Genomic DNA, 20941 nt, shown 5'->3' on the forward strand with positions numbered 1-20941 from the left:
GAGCTGAGCAGACCAGACCAGTTCGTTTTTCTTCTAGTGTAACCTTTATTAATTTTTTCTGACAGTACAGTCCTGTCTTGCATAGGATTTTGCGGACTCAGTAGTTTGGCTTGCTGGATTTTGTTTGGTGTTGTCATGTTCCCCAGGTCGCTTGGGATCCTATGTGTCTCTGTGAATGGTCTGACCCAAGAATGTTTGTCTCGGACATCAGGAAAGATGGGCTGCGTTCAGTTCCACATGGACCGTGTGCTCGTACATGAGCCTTGGTTTCTCATCTGGAACCTGGGACTTATATACAACATTTTAGCCCAGAAGGCATGAGGCCTGGCAATTGATGTTGAAAAGCCAGAACGCTTAAAAAGTCAGCCATAAATGTGAGTGAACTTCTGTGGAAGGACCTATTTTGGCACCAGAGCTGAGGTCAGTTGCGGGAGAGGCCTCCCACTGTGGGCACTGTGAGCCAGTAGGTGTCTCCTTCACTGCCCTTCCTGCCCATTCCCATCCTGCTTCTGGGACAGCATGCACCCCTGTGTCTGGCTTCCACCTCCCACAGCGGTGAACTGGCAGTGCAGGTAGGAGCAGTCCTTACGGCCAAATTCTGGTGGTTGGTTGTTTGCTTAGTGCCAGATGCAGTTTCCTGCTTCACTGAGTTTATTTGATCTGTCGAGGCCAGAAACTCCTTTTTGTTTGTTTGCTTATAAAAGTGGTTTAAGTCTTAAAATTAGAACCTTCAGGTCCTGTCCTGAGAGATTAAAGGGCTCCTTTGGCCACTCCAGGGTGGCTTCCTTTGTCCCCAGTTCTCTGTCCCTCCTAGGTTTTTACGGAGACTCTCAGGAAGGATTCAGGCGTGCTCAGCACCCTTACTGGCCTGTTCCAACCCCAGGGGAAGGGAGATGCCATGCGAAACTCTGAAGTGCGGGTGGTGGCACATTAATGATCATGGGCATTGAGTCTGGCTTGGCAGGGACAGAGGGAAAGGCCACGAAGGTGAAGTAAGTGGCAGTGTCGCAGGAAACAAAGTGGGGCCAGAGAGGATGGTCACGTCCCAGGTCTCAGGTGAGTCCCTGGGACGGGGGATGGCCGCCAGTGTGGGTTCTTGGCTTTGCGCAGGAAAGAATTCAAGAGCGAGCCATAGTAAAGTGATTAGAAAGTTTATGCGGGGACTTCCCTGGTGGCACAGTGGTTAAGAATCTGCCTGCCAACGCAGGGGACACGGGTTTGAGCCCTGGTCCGGGAAGATCCCACGTGCCGCGGAGCAACTAAGCCCGTGTGCCACAACTACTGAGCCTGCACTCTAGAGCCCACAGGCCACAACTACTGAGCCCACATGCCACAACTACTGAAGCCCGTGCACCTAGAGGCTGTGCTCCGCAACAAGAGAACCCACCGCAATGAGAAGCCTGTGTACCTCAACAAAGAGTAGCCCCGCTTGCCGCAACTAGAGAAAAACCCATGCGCTGCAACGAAGATCCAATGTAGCCAAAAATAAATAAATAAACTTATTTTTAAAAAAAGGAAGTTTATTCAGGGAGATACACACTCCATAGACAGAGTGTGGGCCATCTCAGAAGGTGAGAGGCACCAGGGTACGGGGTTGTCAGTTTTTATAGGAGTGGGTAATTTCATAGGCTAATGAGTGGGAGGATTATTCCAACTATTTTGGGGAAAGGATGGGGATTTCCAGGAATTGGGCCACTGCCCACTTTGTGACCTTTATGGTTGGCCTTGGAACTGTCATGGCGCCTGTGGGTGTGTTATTTAGCATGATGTATTACAGTGAGCATATACTGAGGCTCAAGGTCTAGTGGAAGTCAACTCGTCCACCATCTTGGAGCTAGTTGGTTCTAACCAGTTTATGTTGTGTCCTCAATGGCTGTCATTCTTTTAAAGGTTATGCCCTGCCCCCTTCCTGTCTCAGCAAGTGCTGAGGTGCTCAGGGGCTGCTCAGGTGGGCAGACGGCTGTGGTCTCCTCAAGTGTGGTCAAGTCATACTTCAGACCAATAAAACTAGAATTTCTTTTTTTTCTTTCTTTATTTTTATTATTATTTTTTCTTTTTCTTGTTTTGGCCATGCTGCACGGCATGCAGGACCTTAGTTTCCTGACCAGGAAGCAAACCCATGCCCCCTGCAGTGGACCGCCAGGGAATTCCCCAAACTAGAATTCCTGAAGCAAGTTCCAGGCATTGATATTTTGTAAATTTCTCCAAAGATTCTAATATACAACCAAGTGACTGTCAACCAGAGTAACTTTCAGTGTAGATGCTTGGTTGAAGACACAAACTATGAACTAGAAAAAAACTGTGGAACTCTTAAGTGTAGTGGGAGCCCAGAGAAGTTGGTGGTGGTTCTGATAATTTTCTGCATTAATGATCATGGGGCAGTAATTCTTTGATCAAACATTCTCTGAGCACAAACTGTAGGCGTGGCATTGACTTAGCTACCACAGAGACAAAGGTGAAAGACAGGGTCCCTGCTGGAAGGACTTCATCTGTTGGAGAAAGAGGGCCAGACCGCATGATTATGCTGCTGAGAGAAAAACTTTTCCAGCATAAATTTAGATCTGAAGTAATTGATAATAGACAGATTAACAGGAGAAAAGTTTATTATGCATGTGGGAGTGCTCTATAAAGAGAGTAGCTCCCCAAACAGCCAGAGGGAAAGGGTTTATATTGCCAGTTTCATAAAGGGGAGGGGCAGGACTAGGGCTTTTAGGACGGAAGGTTCCGATGAAGCTTGTTGATACAGTGTTTTTGGATGTCCTGTGCCCAAGGTCAGTCACCTCCCTGACTGGAGACCTCCCCAAGGGCGGTTTGTGGCAGCTGCTCTTCTAGAGCTCTGCCTTAGGCAGAGGAGGGAATTTCCAATGAGATTTCTTTCTGCATCTGTTAGAAATCAGATGTTTTCATTTTGAAGTAATTTTGACCATTTCTTTTGGGTTATCAGTCCCCACATTCCCCCCAGTTGAAACTTCCCAAGAAGTTTCACAAGCAAGGAGCTGGTTGATTGCTGCAGAGAGAAGACTCAGCTGAGAAGGTGAGAAGTAGGCAATCTGCAGTAAGAAAGAAGACCTTGGGTTAGAACAAGCAAACAAAAACAAAAACAAAGGTTAATGGTTGGAGCAGATTCTAAACCCATTTTCTGAGTCCAGAGGGCAGTCAGTCGAGAAGATATTTAAACATTGAGTTTGAAGCATTTTTAGGTGGTGGAGGGAGGATGGCAATAAGATGGATTTCCTGGGCTTCCCTGGTGGCGCAGTGGTTGAGAATCTGCCTGCTAATGCAGGGGACACGGGTTCGAGCCCTGGTCTGGGAGGATCCCACATGCCGCGGAGCAGCTGGGCCCGTGAGCCACAACTGCTGAGCCTGCGCGTCTGGAGCCTGTGCCCCGCAGCGGGAGGGGCCGCGGTGGTGAGAGGCCTGCGCACCGCGATGAAGAGCGGTCCCCGCACCGCGATGAAGAGTGGCCCCCACTTGCCGCAACTGGAGAAAGCCCTCGCACGAACCGAAGACCCAGCACAGCCAAAAATAAATAAATAAATAAAAATAAAAGTAGCTAAAAGGAGGAGGAAATTATTTAAAAAAAAAAAAAAAGATGGATTTCCTGGTTTGCAGTTTGAATGTCTTTGGTACTGGCATCCCACACATGATCTGCTGTGGTGAAGCCTCAGAAAGGTTTACATCAAGTTGACCAGCTTCATCCGGAAGGACTTTTCAGATCCTCGGGGAAGGGGAAACTGCACGACAGCCTGGAGTCCCAGTGAGGATCTGGGCAGTCAGGTCACCTCGAGTCAGGAGGGTGTGAAGAAAATTAGAAATGTTAACTTGGAGGGTTGTAACCAGGCATTGAAGGAAACCCAAAGAATTGAGAATTTGGTGAAGACTGATAAAATGTACAAGAGGGCAGGATCTAGACCAGTTTACAGATAGATAATAAAACCTCAAAGATAATGAACAGGACTAGAAATCTGAATAACCCACAAGGGTGTGTTACAGTTTTCTGTTGAAACATAAAATTTCTCTCCACAGTCGTGTCCTTCTTTGATCAGAGATACTCAAAAGTAAGATTATTTTTCTTTATTTAAAAAAAAAAAAGATTTGGCCTAATCATTTACGTAAGTGCAGCAAGAATGCCAGTTGACCACATAAGCCTCTTAAAAGTTTGCTTTGCTGGAACGTTTTATAAGGAATCTCAGACTTTTAAAAGTCTTTCGAAGCTAGGAAGCCAAGCCAAGAACTGCAGTACCTATAGATTTGGATGAATTCCTATCTTTCTGAAGTCCTTAAAATATCCTACAGTTTTGGGGGCCTGCCAGGAAGTGACCTGTAAGTAAGGCTGGGAACTATGTAAATTAGGTACCAGGCCTGTTTTTCTAAGAGGCGTTTTTAAATATTGGTTCCATAAAGTCAGCCTTAGTTCCTTAAAGCTGTCTGGTCGTATACAATTCTATGAATCATTTTTAAATATGCCATTCCAGTCAAAGCCTTGGTTATATAATCAGTGTTTCCAATTGTGTTCTGTACGAGGAGGATGGATTCTTGCTGAACTTATGCAAGTAACTGCATTGCCATGAAAATAAGAATAGTCAGTCAGAGTCTCTGAATTCTGGAAGGATCAGGCAGGGGGAAAAAGATAAATGTTTGTTACCAAAGTTAGTGTGCCCAACGCACAGTGAGGCCAAACAAACCAGAACATCGGAGTTTGGAGCAGAGAAAGGTTTATTGCAGGGCCAAGCAAGGAGAACCCCGGTGGCTCGTGCTCAAAAACCCCTGATGGTTTTGGTGGAAAAGTTTTCATAGGCAAAATTTGGGGTGAGGGCTGCAGGGTGTGTAACTTTCTTCTGATTGGTTGGTGGTGAGGTATTACGGTGGTGCTACAGGAATCTTGTGCTCAGCCTGAAATTACCACCCTCCACCTGGGTGGGGGCCTTAGTTCCTGCAGAAGAAACTCAAAGATATTGTTTTGTATATCCCTTGAGGAGGAACCAGGACCCTGCCCCAAGGGTGCACTGTTGTTCTTGACTGCCCCTCCCTTGTTTCTCCATTGCCTCCCTTCCCCAATTAGCAACTGTTTGAATCTGCCCTTTGGAAATCAGGGAAGGTCAAGGAGGGTGAGTGAAGCCTATCTCCTAGAAACAGGGGGTGCAGAAGGGCTTTTGTGCCCAGGAGGGCCCCACAGAGTCCTGCTTGGTTTCAGCTATTGTTGAAAAATCCATTCATAAAACTTTTATATCACATCAGCCTGATACGCTGGTTCTTTTATATATCTATACATTTATTTATTTATTTATGGCCACATTGGGTCTTCGTTATTGCTCATGGGCTTTCTCTAGTTGCAGCAAGCGGGGACTACTCTTCGTTGTGGTGCATGGGCTTCTCACTGCGGTGGCTTCTCTTGCTGTGGAGCACGGGCTCTAGGCGCGCGGGCTTCAGTAGTTGTGGCTCGCGGGCTCTAGAGTGCAGGCTCAGTAGTTGGGGTGCACGGGCTTAGTTACTCTGTAGCATGTGGGATCTTCCGAGACCAGGGATTGAACCCATGTCCCCTGAATTGGCAGGCGGATTCTTAACCACTTCGCCACCAGGGAAGTCCGATACACTGGTTCTTAACAGTTATACTGGGATTGTTCATGAATGCTGTAAGCTAGCCATCATCAAGTTATTTCCCTGTTTATTATTTTTATAACACGTGTGTTAGGCAAGTTTCAAAAAAAAATCACAGAATAAAAACCTTAGTTAAATACGTGGGTTTTGTTTTATTGCTGCACTTGATATACATGAAATAATGGATTTCAAGCAATTTTACTGCATATCTACTTGTACTTTTATTCTTAGGTTGAGTTTATAATTTTTATAATCTTAATAATCTAGTATATTATATTAGGTTGTTATTCTACCTGGGTTTATTAGTCAAATAATGTGTGCACATATTATACTTAATGCTGATAACTCAGAGTGAAACCATGCACTTCAGGTGGGACTTGAACCTATATGCCGGGAGTCGAACCTGGTCAAAACTGTCTTTTAATTGAGGTCACACATCTGGTCTCAGGTCTTAATGAAGCTCAGGTTCTTTATGTCTTGTCGAGTGAGAGACAAAGTGATAGGTAGAAGTGGATTTATTTAGAGAGGAACACACTCCACAGAGTGTGGGCCATCTCAGAAGGTGAGAGTCCCCGAAATATGGTGTGGTTAGTTTTTATGGGCTGGGTAAATTTCATAGGCTAATGAGCAGGAGGATGATTCCAACTATTTCGGGGAAGGGATGGGGATTTCTAGGAATTGGGCCACCGCCCGCTTTTGGCCTTTTTTGGTTGGCCTCAGAACTGTCATGGCACTGGTGGGTATGTCATTTAGTTAATGCATTACAATGAGCATATAATGAGGCTCAAGGTCTACTGGAAGTCGAATCTTCCACCATCTTGGATCTAGTTGGTTCTAACCAGTTTTTGTCATGTCCTTTGGCTGTGTCATTCTTTTAAAGGTTGTGCCCTGCCCCCTTCCCTCCTGTTTCAAGAGGACAACTGCTTTTATTAAACTGACACCACTAAACTGGTTTTATTTATACATGAGCTTGAAAAATATTTGGGTTCTTATACTTCTGGGAGTTTTAGGAATATTTAATTTGTCACTTATTTCTCTTTAAGCCAATTGGAACAGAGCTCCTTAAAGGGATTTTATAAATTAATTTGGTAATACCATCCAGGGCTAGGAAAACATCACAAATACAGTGGACCCTTGAACAACACGGGTTTGAACTGTGCGGGCGGGTCCATTCATAAACAGATTTTTTTTCACCAAAGACGTACCACACTACCACATGATCCACGGTTGGTTGAATCCACAGAAGCAGAACCGCAAAAATGGAGGGCCAACTTCAAGTTATACTCAGATTTTCAGTTGAATGGAGGGTTGGCACCCCTAACCCCTTCGCTGTTCAAGGGTCAGCTGTAGGTTACATACGTACATACATACACACACATATGTCCATACATATGTAAACAGACAGTCAGATACAAAGAGAGATCTTACTGCACTCATCCTGACAGCTGAGCCACCAGTCAGCATAATCACAGTCACACAAAACTCAGCAGTTTATGTAATGTAAGAGTTGGTTCTCATCTTTGCCCTGCTTTATTTATCTTTTTATCTGAATTTAGTTTTGGGGAAATGGAACAATTTAAGGTAACCTGCTCAAGATGAGGACTAATGCTTTTTTACTATATTTGACTTTTAAGATTTTCATTTCCCATGATATGTAATCTTGTGGAGGCAATGGACTAAATTTCAGGTGAGGGACTTTTTGAGAATACCAAGCAGCAGTCTGGGTGTTTCCACAGCCCCACTGCGTGGGTAAAACATCCGACCTGTTTCCAATTTGTCATTTTTCCTTTTCATCCTCAGGTAGAGGCTGTGTGGAGTCCCTGAGTCCCTTAACAGCCCCCCGTGGAGGCAGGGGCCTAAAGCTCTAGTGGCTGTAGGGAGGTGGGGCTAGGGTGGGAAGGAAAAGGCCTGGCAGGGTGGACAGAAGGAGCCGGTAGAAAGGTCAGGCCCGCGTACAGCCCTGTCTGGGATGCCTTCTGAGGAGACGGCTTGGGATTTCCAGACAGAAAGTAGAGTTAGGGGATCAGGGGATGAAAAATTATTGAGGAGACATCAAGGGTGGGGGGACTCTTGCTAAAGGCAGGTCAAGGGTTTAGACGTCAAAGGTGGGGGGATGAGTAGACGTCAAAGGTGGGGGGATGAGGGACTTGATCAGATATCAAGGTGGGGGATGACTTAGCAGGATTCTTGCTAAAGGCAGGTCAAGGTCAAGGCAAGAGGGCTCAGTTCTTGGTAAAAGCTGAGAAACTAAGTGAATGTCTAATGACTGCATAAAAATTTTACAAGTCAGGTGGTGTCAAATTCTTAGCTGTCAACAAAAATGAAAAAGGGCTTATTTGAGTGTTTTTACTGTGTGATTTTGAGCATATAACCCTGAAGAAGTGGTGATACTAGTAAACTTCCATTCCCTTTTACTGATGTGAACAAGTTCTCAATACTTATATTTTTAAAAACCAAAAACAGAAGTAGAATTAATGCTAACCCCCCCTTTTTTCTATCAATAAGTAATATATAGGGAGAGACATGATGCATTTGGGAAAGTAGTGGAATCCATCTCATTTAGAGTCTGTCATACAGAGTGAAGTAAGTCAGAAAGAGAAAAACAAATACAGTATGCTAACACATATATATGGAATCTAAGGGGAAAAAAAAAAAAAGGTCATGAAGAACCTAGTGGCAAGACGGGAATAAAGACACAGACCTACTGGAGAATGGACTTGAGGATATGGGGAGGGGGAAGGGTAAGCTGTGACAAGTGAGAGAGTGGCATGGACATATATACACTACCAAACGTAAAATAGATAGCTAGTGGGAAGCAACCGCATAGCACAGGGAGATCAGCTCGGTGCTTTGTGACCACCTAGAGGGGTGGGATAGGGAGGGTGGGAGGGAGGGAGATGCAAGAGGGAAGAGATATGGAAACATATGTATATGTATAACTGATTCACTTTGTTATAAAGCAGAAGCTAACACACCATTGTAAAGCAATTATACTCCAATAAAGATGTTAAAAAAAAAAGATGTATTTTCAATAAAAGTTTACTTTTCATGCTTAATAATAATTTACCGAAAATATAACATTTGTCATTTTGATTAATGTGTATGATAATAATTATAATGATAACTCAATCCAGAAGAAAATGATTTTAATGTAGAAGAGCCTTATAGCTACAGGTATATAAATTTTTTTCATTTCTATTTATATATATATTTTTTGTTCAAGAAGGATATGACAGCTAATAAGTGGTAGATTGGATGCTGGACCAGATCATTTGACTTCAAAGCCGGCACCTTAACCACTACATCCTATGCCTTCCCTCAGTGAACGGGTAGATTGTGCATGGAATTTAAGATGCCCTTTTAAACTTCTCCTGCATCATCTAGTTAACTCCTGTATTCCTGACTTAGTGTTTCCACCAGTGGCCCTTTCCCTGGAAGCCCAGACTAGGTCAGGTCATCCTGCACCAGATGCCTCTCTCACAGCCCTTTGTCTGCCCTGCTGAGCTGAGAGCACAGCAGAGACGCAGATGGCATCCTCTGCTGCCCTTATTGTCCACTGCCCCAGGAGTGCCCAGTGCTCAGTAACGACTGGTGGATGAGCCAGGTGAATGGGTGAAAGGATTACATTGTCAGATATGCATTTGTCATCAGCTTTATTGAGGTATTATTTACATCAGCTTTGTTGAAGAATCATTTACATGGGATAAAATTTACCAACATATACATTCATGTGTCCACAACCACAGTCCAGATAAAGAACATTTCCATTACTGCAAAAGTTGCCTCGTGCCCTTTGCAATCTCTTCCCTCTACTCCCAGCCTCTGAGGTCACTGTTCTGCTTTTCTGTCTCTGTAGTTTTGCTTTTTCTGGAATTTCAGACAAATGGGATTATACAGTATGTAGTCTTTTGTGTCTGTCTTATTTAACTTAGCCTAATGCTTTTCTTAAAAAAATTTATTTATTTTTATAAATTTATGTATTTATTTTTGTAAATTTATTTATTTATTTTTGGCTGCATTGTCTCTTCGTTGCTGTACTTGGGCTTTCTCTAGTTGCGGCGCGTGGGCTTCTCATTGTGGTGGCTTCTCGTTGCGGAGCACAGGCTAGGCGCGCTGGCTTCAGTAGTTGTGGCACGTGGGCTCTAGAGCGCAGGCTCAGTAGTTGTGGTGCACAGGCTTAATTGCTCTGCGGCATGTGGGATCTTCCCGGACCAGGGCTCGAACCCGTGTCTCCTGCATTGGCAGGCGGATTTTAAACCACTGTGCCACCAGGGAAGTCCCTAGCCTAATGCATTTAGATCCTTCTGTATTGTTGCATGTGTCAGCAGTTCAAGGTGTATTTTTTTAAACCACCTTACTTTTTTTCGAAATAGTCCAGAAATAAATAACTAAACCCATTGAGGTTGAGACTTGATATGCTGAGATAAGCAGCAGTTTCCATGTGTGCTTGGGGCTCATGGGGTCCCCAGAACCCTTCAGCATGTCCGTGAGGTCAGAGAGATTTCATGGTAACGCTGAGACGCTGTTTGCCTTTTTCACTTTCATTCTCTCATGGGGTTTCGGGAGCTTTCCAGATGCTGCGTGACGTGTGGGATTGCAGCAGATTGAATGCAGAAGCAGATACGAGAACCCATCTGTCTTCTGTTAAGCTGTCTGACTTAAAGAAATTTGTAAAAATCTCCTCAGTAAAATTTTTCGTTTTGGAAAATATAATCATTTTTTTATAACAGATGTTAATTATATTAACATGTAATGGGTTGTTTATTGTTATTAGATGACTTAATAGATATTTAAAATTTTTCTTTAATTTCTCATAAAACAAATCATATGAACAGAAGCTCTTTGGGGCCCTCAATTTTTCAGTTGTAGAGAGGCCCTTAGTCCAAGAAGTTTGAGACTCTCTGGGCTAGGGACATTTTTTAACAGGGGATCAGGAACAGGATGAGGAAGTCTTGGAGCTGGCTGTGGATTAGAAGAGAGTATTGAGACCTGGGGTGATGACCTGGCCCGAGGTGCCCAGAAAAGGGGCCTCTGGAGGGTATGCGGGCAGAAATATGAGAACATGCAGTGATGGCCAGAGCCTTGTTCTCAGCGCCTGCTGCCTCCCGGGACCTGGTGTGGCAGGTTCTGTCGCACACGTGCTTCCTCTGATAGGTAGCCCACGCTTGCGTGCAGGAGGGCAGTCAGAGGCTCAGGGGCAGCCACTCTCTTGAGGTGAAGTTGCAGCTACTGTCTGACATGAAGTTGGGCACTTTCTGAGGATCTGATGGCTGTGCTGGGTTCTGATCCCAGGGCACACAAAGGAAATCAGCAGGACTGTTTCTTTGGCTTTCAGGAAACACATTTTACCCTTCTGGTAGAGTTCTAAGCACAAATTAAAAGGAAACGCAGGTGGGAGGCTCCTCTTATCATTGGTGATATTCTTGTTGGAAACAGTAGGTGTGGATCTTGGTCAGTGATTTTGACGATGCTGTTACTAAACCACAGCAGACTCACTCCTGTCTTTGACCTGCTCACTGCTTTTCTCTTGCAGGCGAAAGGGCCTGTGCTTCCGACTGAGGAAGATACTCCTCTGTGTCGTGGGGTTGTACGTGGCCATTCCACTTCTCATCAAACTGTGTCCTGGGATACAGGCCAAACTGATTTTCTTGAATTTCGGTAAGTGCTGTGTGTCCATTTTTCCTTTCATTTTAGTAAGAGTTCATTTTCATGGTGATTTATATATTTATATATTCACTACTCAGATCAGGAAATAAAGCCTTTTTATTGTCCAGAAGGTTCCCTTTGCCCCTTCCCAGTTAAAAGATGTTTGTAACGAGGGCATTGCTCTTCAGGGTTGGCATTTGTGTGCACAGGTGACTGACTACTGCATGGTTGCGGGGGGGAGGGGGTCTTTCTTCAGCTGAGGTGGGTAGAAATGTTGATAACATGGAGAGTCTTCTGCAGCTGTCATGTTGGGGGTGCTCTGTCCCTTGTGCAGTCTAGGAGGTTAACTATCCTTGGAAAAGGTGCCCACTGAAAATAGTGCCTTAAAAATAATTAGGCTGTTTTTCTTTAAATTAAAAAAAAAATCTTTTTTTTCCCCCTTAAAAAACCCTGACGTACTTTGGTTTCTGTGGAATTATATGCTGGCTTTAGAGGTGTTATAGTCTCCTTCAGTTAACTTGGACCTGGTGTGTTCCAAAGTTTTTTTGTTTGTTTTTTTCATGCTATATGTTTACTTTTGGGCAAGTGGGAGGGAAAAGGGTAGAAGTATCAAGTTTATGAAGTGGAAGGTATACGGTTGCCAGGAATAATCCTTTTATGGAGCATCCTTTTACACTTTCAAGATGAGGCCAGGCAGGAAGAGACTGCACATGTGGGCGTTAGAGGTCAGCGGATAGAACATGGCGCTTGGCACACAGCAGGTGCCTTGTGAGTGATGGCCTTGCAGTCGGGTGTGGGGAGCACTCAGGGCAGATGAGGCAGGCTCTGCACGCTCTTGGCTGTGCTGGTTTGCAAAGAGTGGGTTTGAACTTGTGTGTGTCGGAGCTGGAGGCTTCAGAAGCTGGGCTGGTGCTATGGAGGCAGTAGGGGAGCTGGTGAAGAGGAGGTGGGGGGAGAGGACAGACAGGAGGTGTTGAGGTGTCCTGTGCGACTGGCCTGGGGCAGCAAGGCAGGGGGTGGGTGGCCCCTCGTCTGTAGTAACACCAGTGCTGCAGACTCTGCAGAGGCCCGTGTGCATTGGGGCATATGAGTTTGGGGTGTTAAGTCTGCAGTAGACTTGATCACAGAAAAGTGAACGTTGCTGCTAAAAGGGAATGTCTGCTCTAAAGAGAAGCAGGAGGAGGAGGAACAGAAATAGTAAGGTGGATATTTAATACTTCATAAATCTAAAATGCGTTTTTTATTTGGGTGTCATAAAGTAAGTGTAAAACACATGTAGGTACAGTAAGAGGCATTTGATTTTTCTATCATAAACGTGGCTAAACTTCCAGGAATTTATCATCCCTGAGTTTTCACCGCTTGTGAGAAGCACAAACTTAGAAGGAACTCACAACCTATTAAAATCAAGAAAGTTTTGGTTTTTTTCTGACTGTAATGTCCCTTAAATGTCCACAGTCAGTCTAGCACAGAAGAGAGTTTGGGTAACACGCAAACACGAAGCCACAGGCTGCAGATTTCCCGATAGCAGACCTTAGAGTCAGCCCTGCACAGCTTTTGCACAAGGCAGGCCTCCGGACACCTTCAGGCCCCTTGGGCAGGTGTCTTGGCAGCAGGTGGCCCGCTGCCCTCTGGGCTGCCACACCGTGGGGTCCCAGCAAATATTTGAATTGAGTTGATTTTCTTTAGGTCAATCCTTGGGGTAACTTTAGACACAGCCCACAAATTTTGCACTGTTGATTTCCTAATGAAATGGCAGGATGTTCCTGGGTTCTCTGGGTCGGGCTCCATGGCACAGAAGAGGAGGGCCAGGCTGGGCCGTGGGGCCGCCCTGCACCCCCCAGAGAGACACCCGTCCCCAACTCCTTGTTTCCATATGCCTGCTGTGTGGAAGTGGGATAGTTGTCTGTGCCCCTCTCCTGTGGAGGAGATGGGGATCTCCAGGCTGTCTTGCAGTGTGACTTGGCAGTTTCATCTCATGCTTCTGGAGGGCCTGCGTGTTCGGGGGGGCATCTTCGTTCTTGTCTCCTCAAGATGTGAATCGTGAGCTGTGGATTTCCATTTGGACATTGAAGGAAGTGTAACAATCTTTTGGGCCCCAAAACATGATTAAAGTAGTCTTAAGTTCATAGCAACTCTATCTGAAACTAAATGTATAACTCAGATAAATAAGCATTAGATGAAGGATAGCATCTATGATTTAAGGCATTATTCTACTTAAAACATATTTTTATAAACAAAAAATACATGATCTTTCTAAAAACAAAAGATTAACTGAAAAACTCTGAATGGCATGAAGAAGAAAATGAAACTTGTTCAGAGAAAATTGCTGTCACATTGTTTATTTCCTGCTGGTCTTTTTGTGTGTGTGTCTGTACATGTAAGCATAAATATATGTGCTTTTCAATACTCACATTCAAAAGTCGGTACCCCCGCCTCCAGCCCAGCGATGTTGTGGTGATACCAGCCCCTTGTCACAGTCTTTGCCCTGGGATTTAGAACCATCTCCTGGCGGGAAGGAGTGTTTCACTTCAGAGGCTGGTGCAGAACTGCTCTTGTCTGCACACTGCCTTGGGCCTTTTTTGGAGATTAGGGTTAATATATGAATTGCTCATTTGTTGTTCAAGCAGAAGGTCAGCCTGTCCACTACAGCTTTCATGGGATGGCAGTCCTTCAGCCTCCTTTTTCCTTCCCCTTAGCAGTCCCTGTGACCCCTGATATCTTTCTTTCCTTATCCCTTTCTTCTTGTGGAAGCCCAGAGCCCGTGGGGAGCTGGAGTTTGATAAAACCCAGAGGGCCTTCCCAGCCCTTCCCTTGTTGGTGCCCCACCTCTTCCCGTATGTCAGGGTGGTCTTTACTCAGTGCCTGGGATGGGGCATAGCCCTGATGTTCAGAGTTCTCAGGCAGTCAGACGTGTTCTCTGCAGCCAGGAGTTCTGGCCTCTCACCCCACCAGTATCTTCTAGATTGACTGAGGAAAGGATGGCAGACTCAGTTGTTTTCTGTTCATTCATGTGTTTACTCACCGTTTACCGAGCACCATCTCCTGAGGGTCCTTTCTAAATCGCTCTCGATGATGTTTGTGGTTGCTGATAAATGACAGTGAGGCCAGAGGGTGGATAATACACAGCTGGGGAAGCAGGAGAAACCAGAGGCCTGGTCCTGACAGCTGCACGGGCCTGTGTGCTGGGTCCCTGGGCTGTGCACTCAACTTGTGTGTGAGGCGGAGCTTGTAATTGATAGCGATGAGGAGCTGGGTCGCTGTCCCCGGCTCCCGATTCCTGCCCCTGCCACCTCAGGGGACTGCTGGCAGGCTGGGTGCTCTCTCCTTGCTTCAACCCTGCAGTGGAAGCAGGGGCCAGGAGGGTGGGCTCCAGCCTGCATTCCAGAGTCACGGGCCAAGGGCTGTGACCACACGAAGGCCAGCAGGAGTGAGCCACGTTCTGGTCCAGGCAGATCCTGGACCCTCCTCAGGCCAGCCTGGGGCTCTGCACCCCTTGACTCCGTTCCTTTGTCTTGCAGCAGTTCTGCTTGCTTTTACCAGTAGTGGCCAGGTGGTTCCTCTGGGGCTGTCTCATCCTCCGGGACTGACCAGACACCTCTCGCTAGCTGGAGGGGAGGCACACGGGCGGCACCTGCGGCACGTGGTACATTAACTGCATCCTTTTCCACGTTGTTTCCAAAACAGAAATGAAAGTGAACCGGAGGACGGGCTTGGTGGGATGAGTCTGTCCTAGAGCAGAATTGAGTTTCTTGGTTCTAGATTTCTCGGGCTTGGAAGCTTTTAGGATTAACTGCTAATCCTTGGAAGACGCTTTTCACTGGTAGGGGCCCTCTCAGAGCTCTGGGGCAGCGCGTAAGCCGCGTGGCCGCCTTTTCTGGAGAGGACCCATGAGGCCTGACAGCAGTGCCCTCAGCCCTCCATGGCGCCCACCTTCCCTTTGGCATGGGCACTCCAGCCTCAGGAGCAGAGCTGATTGAATCAGCACTTGTTGGACATATTCAGAGTTTTACTGACAGAGTCGTTTCCCCTCAGTGGTCAGATGATGAACTGCCACCTGACGCTGCAGCCTCGGCTTCCCCAGCACGGAGCGGTCACCGGGGATGGCAGGAGCGGGCACCTCCGTCTAAAAGAGACGCGTCCAGGGGAGACCTTTCTAGGCCTGCTGGTCAGGAGCCCTCCCTGAGGATGTTGTCAGAGTGAACTCTGACTCCACAGCATAACAAACACCACAGACGGGGTGGCTTAAAACCACAGAAATGTATTCTCTCCCAGTTCTGGAGCTTCGAAATCCCTGTGTTGGCAGGCCTGGGCTCCCTCTTCCTTGCCTCTTCCCAGCCTCTGGTGGTGGCTGGTGTTCCTTGGCTTGTAGCTGCACCACTGCTGCCCCTGCCTCCGTCACACGGCTGCCTTCTCCTGTGACTTCATGTTGTCTTCCTTCTGTCTGTATCCAAATTCCCTTTTGATAAGGACACCAGTCGTATTAGATCAGGTCCACCAAATGACCTTACTTAAGCTCGATTATCTCTGTAAAGACCCTGTTTCCAAATGAGGTCACCTTCTGATATGCTGGGGGTTAGGACTTCAATATATCTTTTGGGGGGACCCAATTCGAGAACATTCAGGGCCCACCAGGATCAGAGCCAGTTTACCTTCCTCACTTCCTGTCCGATTAGTCAAGGGTGTGGGCTATGGAGTCGGGCTGCCTGGGTGCAAATCCCAGAATCATCACGTGTGACCCGTGGTTGAGCAAGTGCTGTGGTCACAGCGGTACCCGCCTGTTTCAGGGACGGTGTTCAGAGTACCGGGAAGGTGCGCCAGTAAATAGGATGCCACCTCCTTTGAGTGCCGGTTTTCTTTTGGGAGAAAATAATTAAAGTTTTTAAAATGTAGCCTGCTGCTTGGAAAAGAGATGGATTAAGAAGCTGGAGGTTCAAAAGCAGCCCTGGTGGGAGGATTTGTCTTCCCCGTGGTTTGAAATGCTCAGGGAATTCCTGGGGGAAGGAGCGTGTGCGTATCCCTATGTCCTCGTGAGTTGGCTATTTCACTTCTTCAGTGAACGTTTACTGAGCCGTGGGGACATTTGACGAAGTAAGAGCTGGAACGTAGGTATGTGGACGCAGAGTATTGGGGGGGCAGCAGGTGCAAAGGCCCTGGGGCATGAGGTAGGCATGCAGGGCTCTGGTGCCAAGAGGCCGTGTGAGTTACACAATGAAACTACTCTCTTCACCAAAGAAAACCAAAGAGTTGCATGACTTCCTTGTTGAAGGTGGGACTGGCTGGAAGTCAGGGCTACACTGCCCATTGTCCCCACCCCCTCTGGGAATTGACATTTTATAATGTGAGTAAATCCCATCTCAAGGTTTGGTTTTTTGTTTTTGTTTTTCATTTTTCAACTAAATATAACTTCAAAAATTGTGTTCATCTCAAGAAATAAAAGTGCATTGGTATACAAGGGGAAAATTACACGCTCGCCTCCACTCCCCCCCCACACACACTTTAAACCCATGTTCACAGCCTGGTGTGTCTCTCTGTATTTCTTTCCAAGCCACACTCAGTGTTGGTGTTGGTATTGGCGTTGGTGTTGCTTGCTTGTACAGTGACAACATGGGACTACGTAGCAGCAGCACAGTGATCTTACCCTCCTTCCCTGCTCTTCTCACCTGCCTGTAATTCACGGAGGTTCCTCGAGGTCTGTGGATATCGGTTGCCTCTGTCTGAAGGCCCAGGGCTTCCCATCGGTGGGTACACCGCAGTTTATCAGCCGTTGCCCTGTCGACAGGTCACCTGTTAAAGTCAGGGCTGAATGAGTCGCTGCTGTCTTGTTCCCATGACTTCCCTCGACTCTGTGTGGCTTGTGGGTTCTGTGGATTCCTCCGCCTCTGGCACCCACTCCTCATCTTCGGCCTCACTCTGTTAAATGACAGCACTGGAAACCTCAGAATCCCACTTTCCTGGCCCGCACCCACATTCAGGTGGTCATCAAGCCCGTGGCCCCAGGTCCAGAACACACGTCCATCTGTCGCCTTTCCCACAGTCCCTCCCCCAGCACCCTGGCTCCAGCCTTCAGTCGTAGCCTCCTTGTCTCCAGCCTCTCTCATGGCCAGGCCGACCCTCAGGTCTCCCAAGGATCTTTCCTTCCCTCCTTCGCATCTTCTCACACCTTGAACAACCTTCAGTGGGTCTCTGTTTGGACCTCGTCCTTGCCGAAGGATCTGTAGACACATCTACCTCCAGCCCCGCCCGAGGCTGGAGGGCCCGGTGCCCCAGGCAGTATGGCGTTGGGAAAGTACTTGGCACTTTTTGAGAGCTTCACCTCTGCTGTGTGTCCGTCCACCCTCACTAATCCTGGTTTCCATCTCTTTGTCCCCCACAGTTCGCGTTCCCTATTTCATTGATTTGAAAAAACCGCAGGATCAAGGTTTGAATCACACCTGTAATTACTACCTCCAGCCAGAGGAAGACGTGACCCTCGGAGTCTGGTGAGTGTGCAGCCTCAGGGCTGCAGGGCCGGGCACCGGCTCTGCGGCCTCTCCAGGAGGCAGAAGGCCTGTGAGATGTGGCCACTGCTGTCCTGACAGCGGAGCCGTCTCTGAAACTCTAGCTTGTCCTTTTTTACCTTTTACCTGCTGTTTCCAAAGGAAAGATCGCAGCTAAATTCCTTGATAATGGGGCACGAGATGGCAGCACCAGCTCTGTTCTGAGGTTTGCAAACCAGATTGGTTTTTGCAGAAAGCCTCGTTTCCAGGGGAGAAGAAAGCCAGAAACAGAGAATATATCACAGAATCGTGAGCACAGGCTTGAGCCACACCTGTCTTGCAGAGAAAGGCGCACCCAGTTGTTGAAAACAGCTGCATTTCTTTCACACACAGCACTCTCAGCTCTTGATAGTGGTGGCCTTTGCTCTTTTCTTAGCGTTTACTTTTTTAGCCATAAATTTCGGTTGGGCCTAAGTTCTGTGACTTCTTGGCATTTCTTTCGAATATGATTTAATGCTTTTTTCTGTGGACTAGTTGGTGTTTACAAACAACAGAACCAGAGCGGACCGGCTTTCCTGTGGCGTCTTCTCTTTCTCTCAGAAGCAGCTCTGAATTGCTGCCTTTGTCTCAGTAGAACTGCTGTGGACATGAGAAGCTTCTGAGTGAAGTGCTCTGAATCGCTTCCCTGTGCTGTGCGGAGGGCAGGGAGTCCTGCGTAAAGACCAGAGAGTGAGAGGGAGGTTCTGGTTCTTAGTGGCTGAGGCTGGGACTGTCTTTGGTCATTTCTGGTTTGATTTAATGGAGCACTTACGACCAGTGTGTGCATGCAGGCCACTGTGCATTTTCATTTTCAGTCAGAAGCCTGACATGTTTTGCTCAGAGCTGTTTGGGGGAATTGGTGGCTCTCCTGATGGTTAATAGGGTCTGTGCTTTGAAGATGTGGGCTCAGCCAGGCTTCTTCCTCGAGCAGAGCAGCCGTGTTACAGGACAGGTATTTGTGGACAGTTACCTGTGAAGGTTGTGTTGGTGATGACCACGTGAGTCTCCGGGAAGCGACAGCCGCTGTGTGCTGGTGGGCACCACTGCCCGCCCAGGTCTGCACCCTGTGCTGTCTTGATGGCAGTGCGGGCCCTTGGGTGGCAGCAGCTCCATTCCCCGCCTGCCCTCACTGGCACCTCGCCAGGTCCTCCTGCTGCAGAGGAGCTGGAGGCGGGTGGTGGTGGGAGGGCAGCTCCTCTCTGCTTGGCAGGGGGAGGAGCCCAGGGATGGAGAGCTTGCCTGGGCCTTCGTCAGGAGCTCTGAGTTCGGGTAGGCTGGCTACTGGAGGCGTATCAGCTCCCAGCACCTTCCAAGTGTACCTTTCCGTCTCATAGGTTTGTAATTGTGGGAGAGTGATAATTGCAGCGGTCAGAACCACCCAAAATGCAATCCTCTGAAATGGGTCAGAGAGACACGTTAGAAACGAGATGCTAACACTTAGAAAAGAAGAAATCGGCCATGTAATGTTTTTAAGACTTCCCAAGAATGAATTTGAATAAGTTTTACAGAAAAAAAGTATTAAATCAGACCCTCCCCAGTGATGAACAGTGACTTCGATGTGTCCTGAGTTAAGATGAACCAGAGCACCTCTCTAAAGGAGGGTTTGGCCACATAGACAAGTGTCCACATGCCTGGCCAGGTGTGGAAGGACTGCCCACGTGGGCCTGTGACGTCTCCTGCAGAGGTGCGTCTGTGCCAAGACGGCTTGTGGACAGGCTCTGTGTTAGAAATGGTGCTTTAAGGGTGGCCGGGCTTCCAGTCCAGCCCGTAGACCCGTGTTGCTGAATTAGTACATATAACAGCACAACATGTCTTATGTCGTGAGTTCAGTTATGTACTTCAAGACATGGATGACTTTGAGGGGACATGGCGTTGCTCAGTGTCCATTCAGTGCCCATTCTGTGCTGGAACCCAGCTGGAAGGGGTCTTAGCTCACATAGCTTCCCCTTTATACAGGAGGAGCGGCTGTCGCCCCACCCCTAGTAACTGCTGCCGGGGCAAGCTTCTGGGGCCCAGAGAGGGCCCATCCGCAAGTCAGGAAATGACCTGCCTCAGCTGCCAGAAGCTGCCCTCACAGCTTGGAGTCAGCCCACCCGGCCTCCTGCTCTCCGCTCAGCTGTGACTTGAGCCGTGGGCATCCCGTCTGCAGGCGCGTCACCTGCCGCTCCCCTCTGCTTCTGCTTCCAGGCACACTGTCCCCGCTGTCTGGTGGAAGAACGCCCAAGGGAAGGACCAGATGTGGTATGAGGATGCCTTGGCTTCTAGCCACCCGATCATCCTGTACCTGCACGGGAACGCGGGCACCAGGTGAGGAAGGGCTCCTTCATGGGACCCATCGCAGTGAGAGCGTGGGTGCACCTGGGACATGGGCGTCCTGAGAACACAGGAAGAGGCAGGGTTTGTCTGGGGTTTGGGAGAAGCTTGCATGAAGTCGTGTTCCCACAGGCCCAGAGCGGAGCAGGGCTGTGTGCAAGGCGGACCGGGCCTGTTTGCTTGGAAACCACCTGCTGAGCAGATGTGGGCAGCTGTGTCCAGAAACCCCTGGTCTGAAGCTCGTGCCTGGGGTGGGATGGAGGTTGCTGCGTCTGTCAGAGCGACCCAGAGCCTCAGCCAGAGGGGTGTCCTTCTTCCTGGGTTAGGGAACAAGGCCTCTCAGTGGGCAGGAGGCATGGTCCCTCAGCCGAGGTTTGTTGAGACCCTGCAGAGCCACCGTGTGCCCAGGAAGTCGCCCCTGCTCCCCCAGCATCTGCTTCTGGTCTGAGGACACTGTCTCGCTGGCAGGTGTGCCCTGCTGGAGGGGGAGGCATGCTTCCTGGGGAGGGGCGAGGGTGACGTCGAAGGTGGGGTAGCCCCATGAAAAGACCCAGCTGATCATGCAGGGACAAGCTTGTCCTCGGGGGCCGCCATGCCACGCTCTCAGGCCAGGGTACTTCCAGCCCTGAGCCGGCAGTGCCAGCGCATCCCACTGGGCCATCAAGGAAGCACCTACGTCTGTGCAGATAAAGCCCTCGCCCAGGTTTATCCCAGGTGCTGTTCAAGAGTAGGTTTAATGGATGTCTTTCAGACTAGCGGGGATTGGAGCCGTTGTTTAAAGAGGGCTCCTTCCAGCCCACATGGTGAGCCTTGTTGAGAAGAGTCTGCAGGAGAGCTGGTGGGGTGAGAGGAAGAGGGGCGTTTTCTGA

The 20941-nt window shown here is 48.1% G+C and overlaps 1 protein-coding gene across 6 annotated transcripts in view; it reads left to right on the forward strand.

The window, feature by feature from the left end:
• The window catches only part of ABHD12 (abhydrolase domain containing 12, lysophospholipase), a 73945-nt gene that overhangs the window by 37242 nt on the left and 15762 nt on the right, over window positions 1–20941 (forward strand). For all 6 annotated transcript variants that reach the window (XR_005016357.1, XR_005016356.1, XM_036824364.1 and 3 more), the window contains 3 exons: window positions 11132–11256; window positions 17618–17723; window positions 19947–20066. Coding sequence is in view for 4 of the 6 variants with exons in the window: in XM_036824364.1 (XP_036680259.1) it covers window positions 11132–11256; window positions 17618–17723; window positions 19947–20066 (351 nt within the window). In the remaining 2 variants the exon portion in view is untranslated. The remainder of the gene's footprint in view (window positions 1–11131; window positions 11257–17617; window positions 17724–19946; window positions 20067–20941) is intronic.

Source organism: Balaenoptera musculus, chromosome 15 (assembly GCF_009873245.2).
Source record: "Balaenoptera musculus isolate JJ_BM4_2016_0621 chromosome 15, mBalMus1.pri.v3, whole genome shotgun sequence".
Lineage (NCBI taxonomy): Eukaryota > Metazoa > Chordata > Mammalia > Artiodactyla > Balaenopteridae > Balaenoptera > Balaenoptera musculus.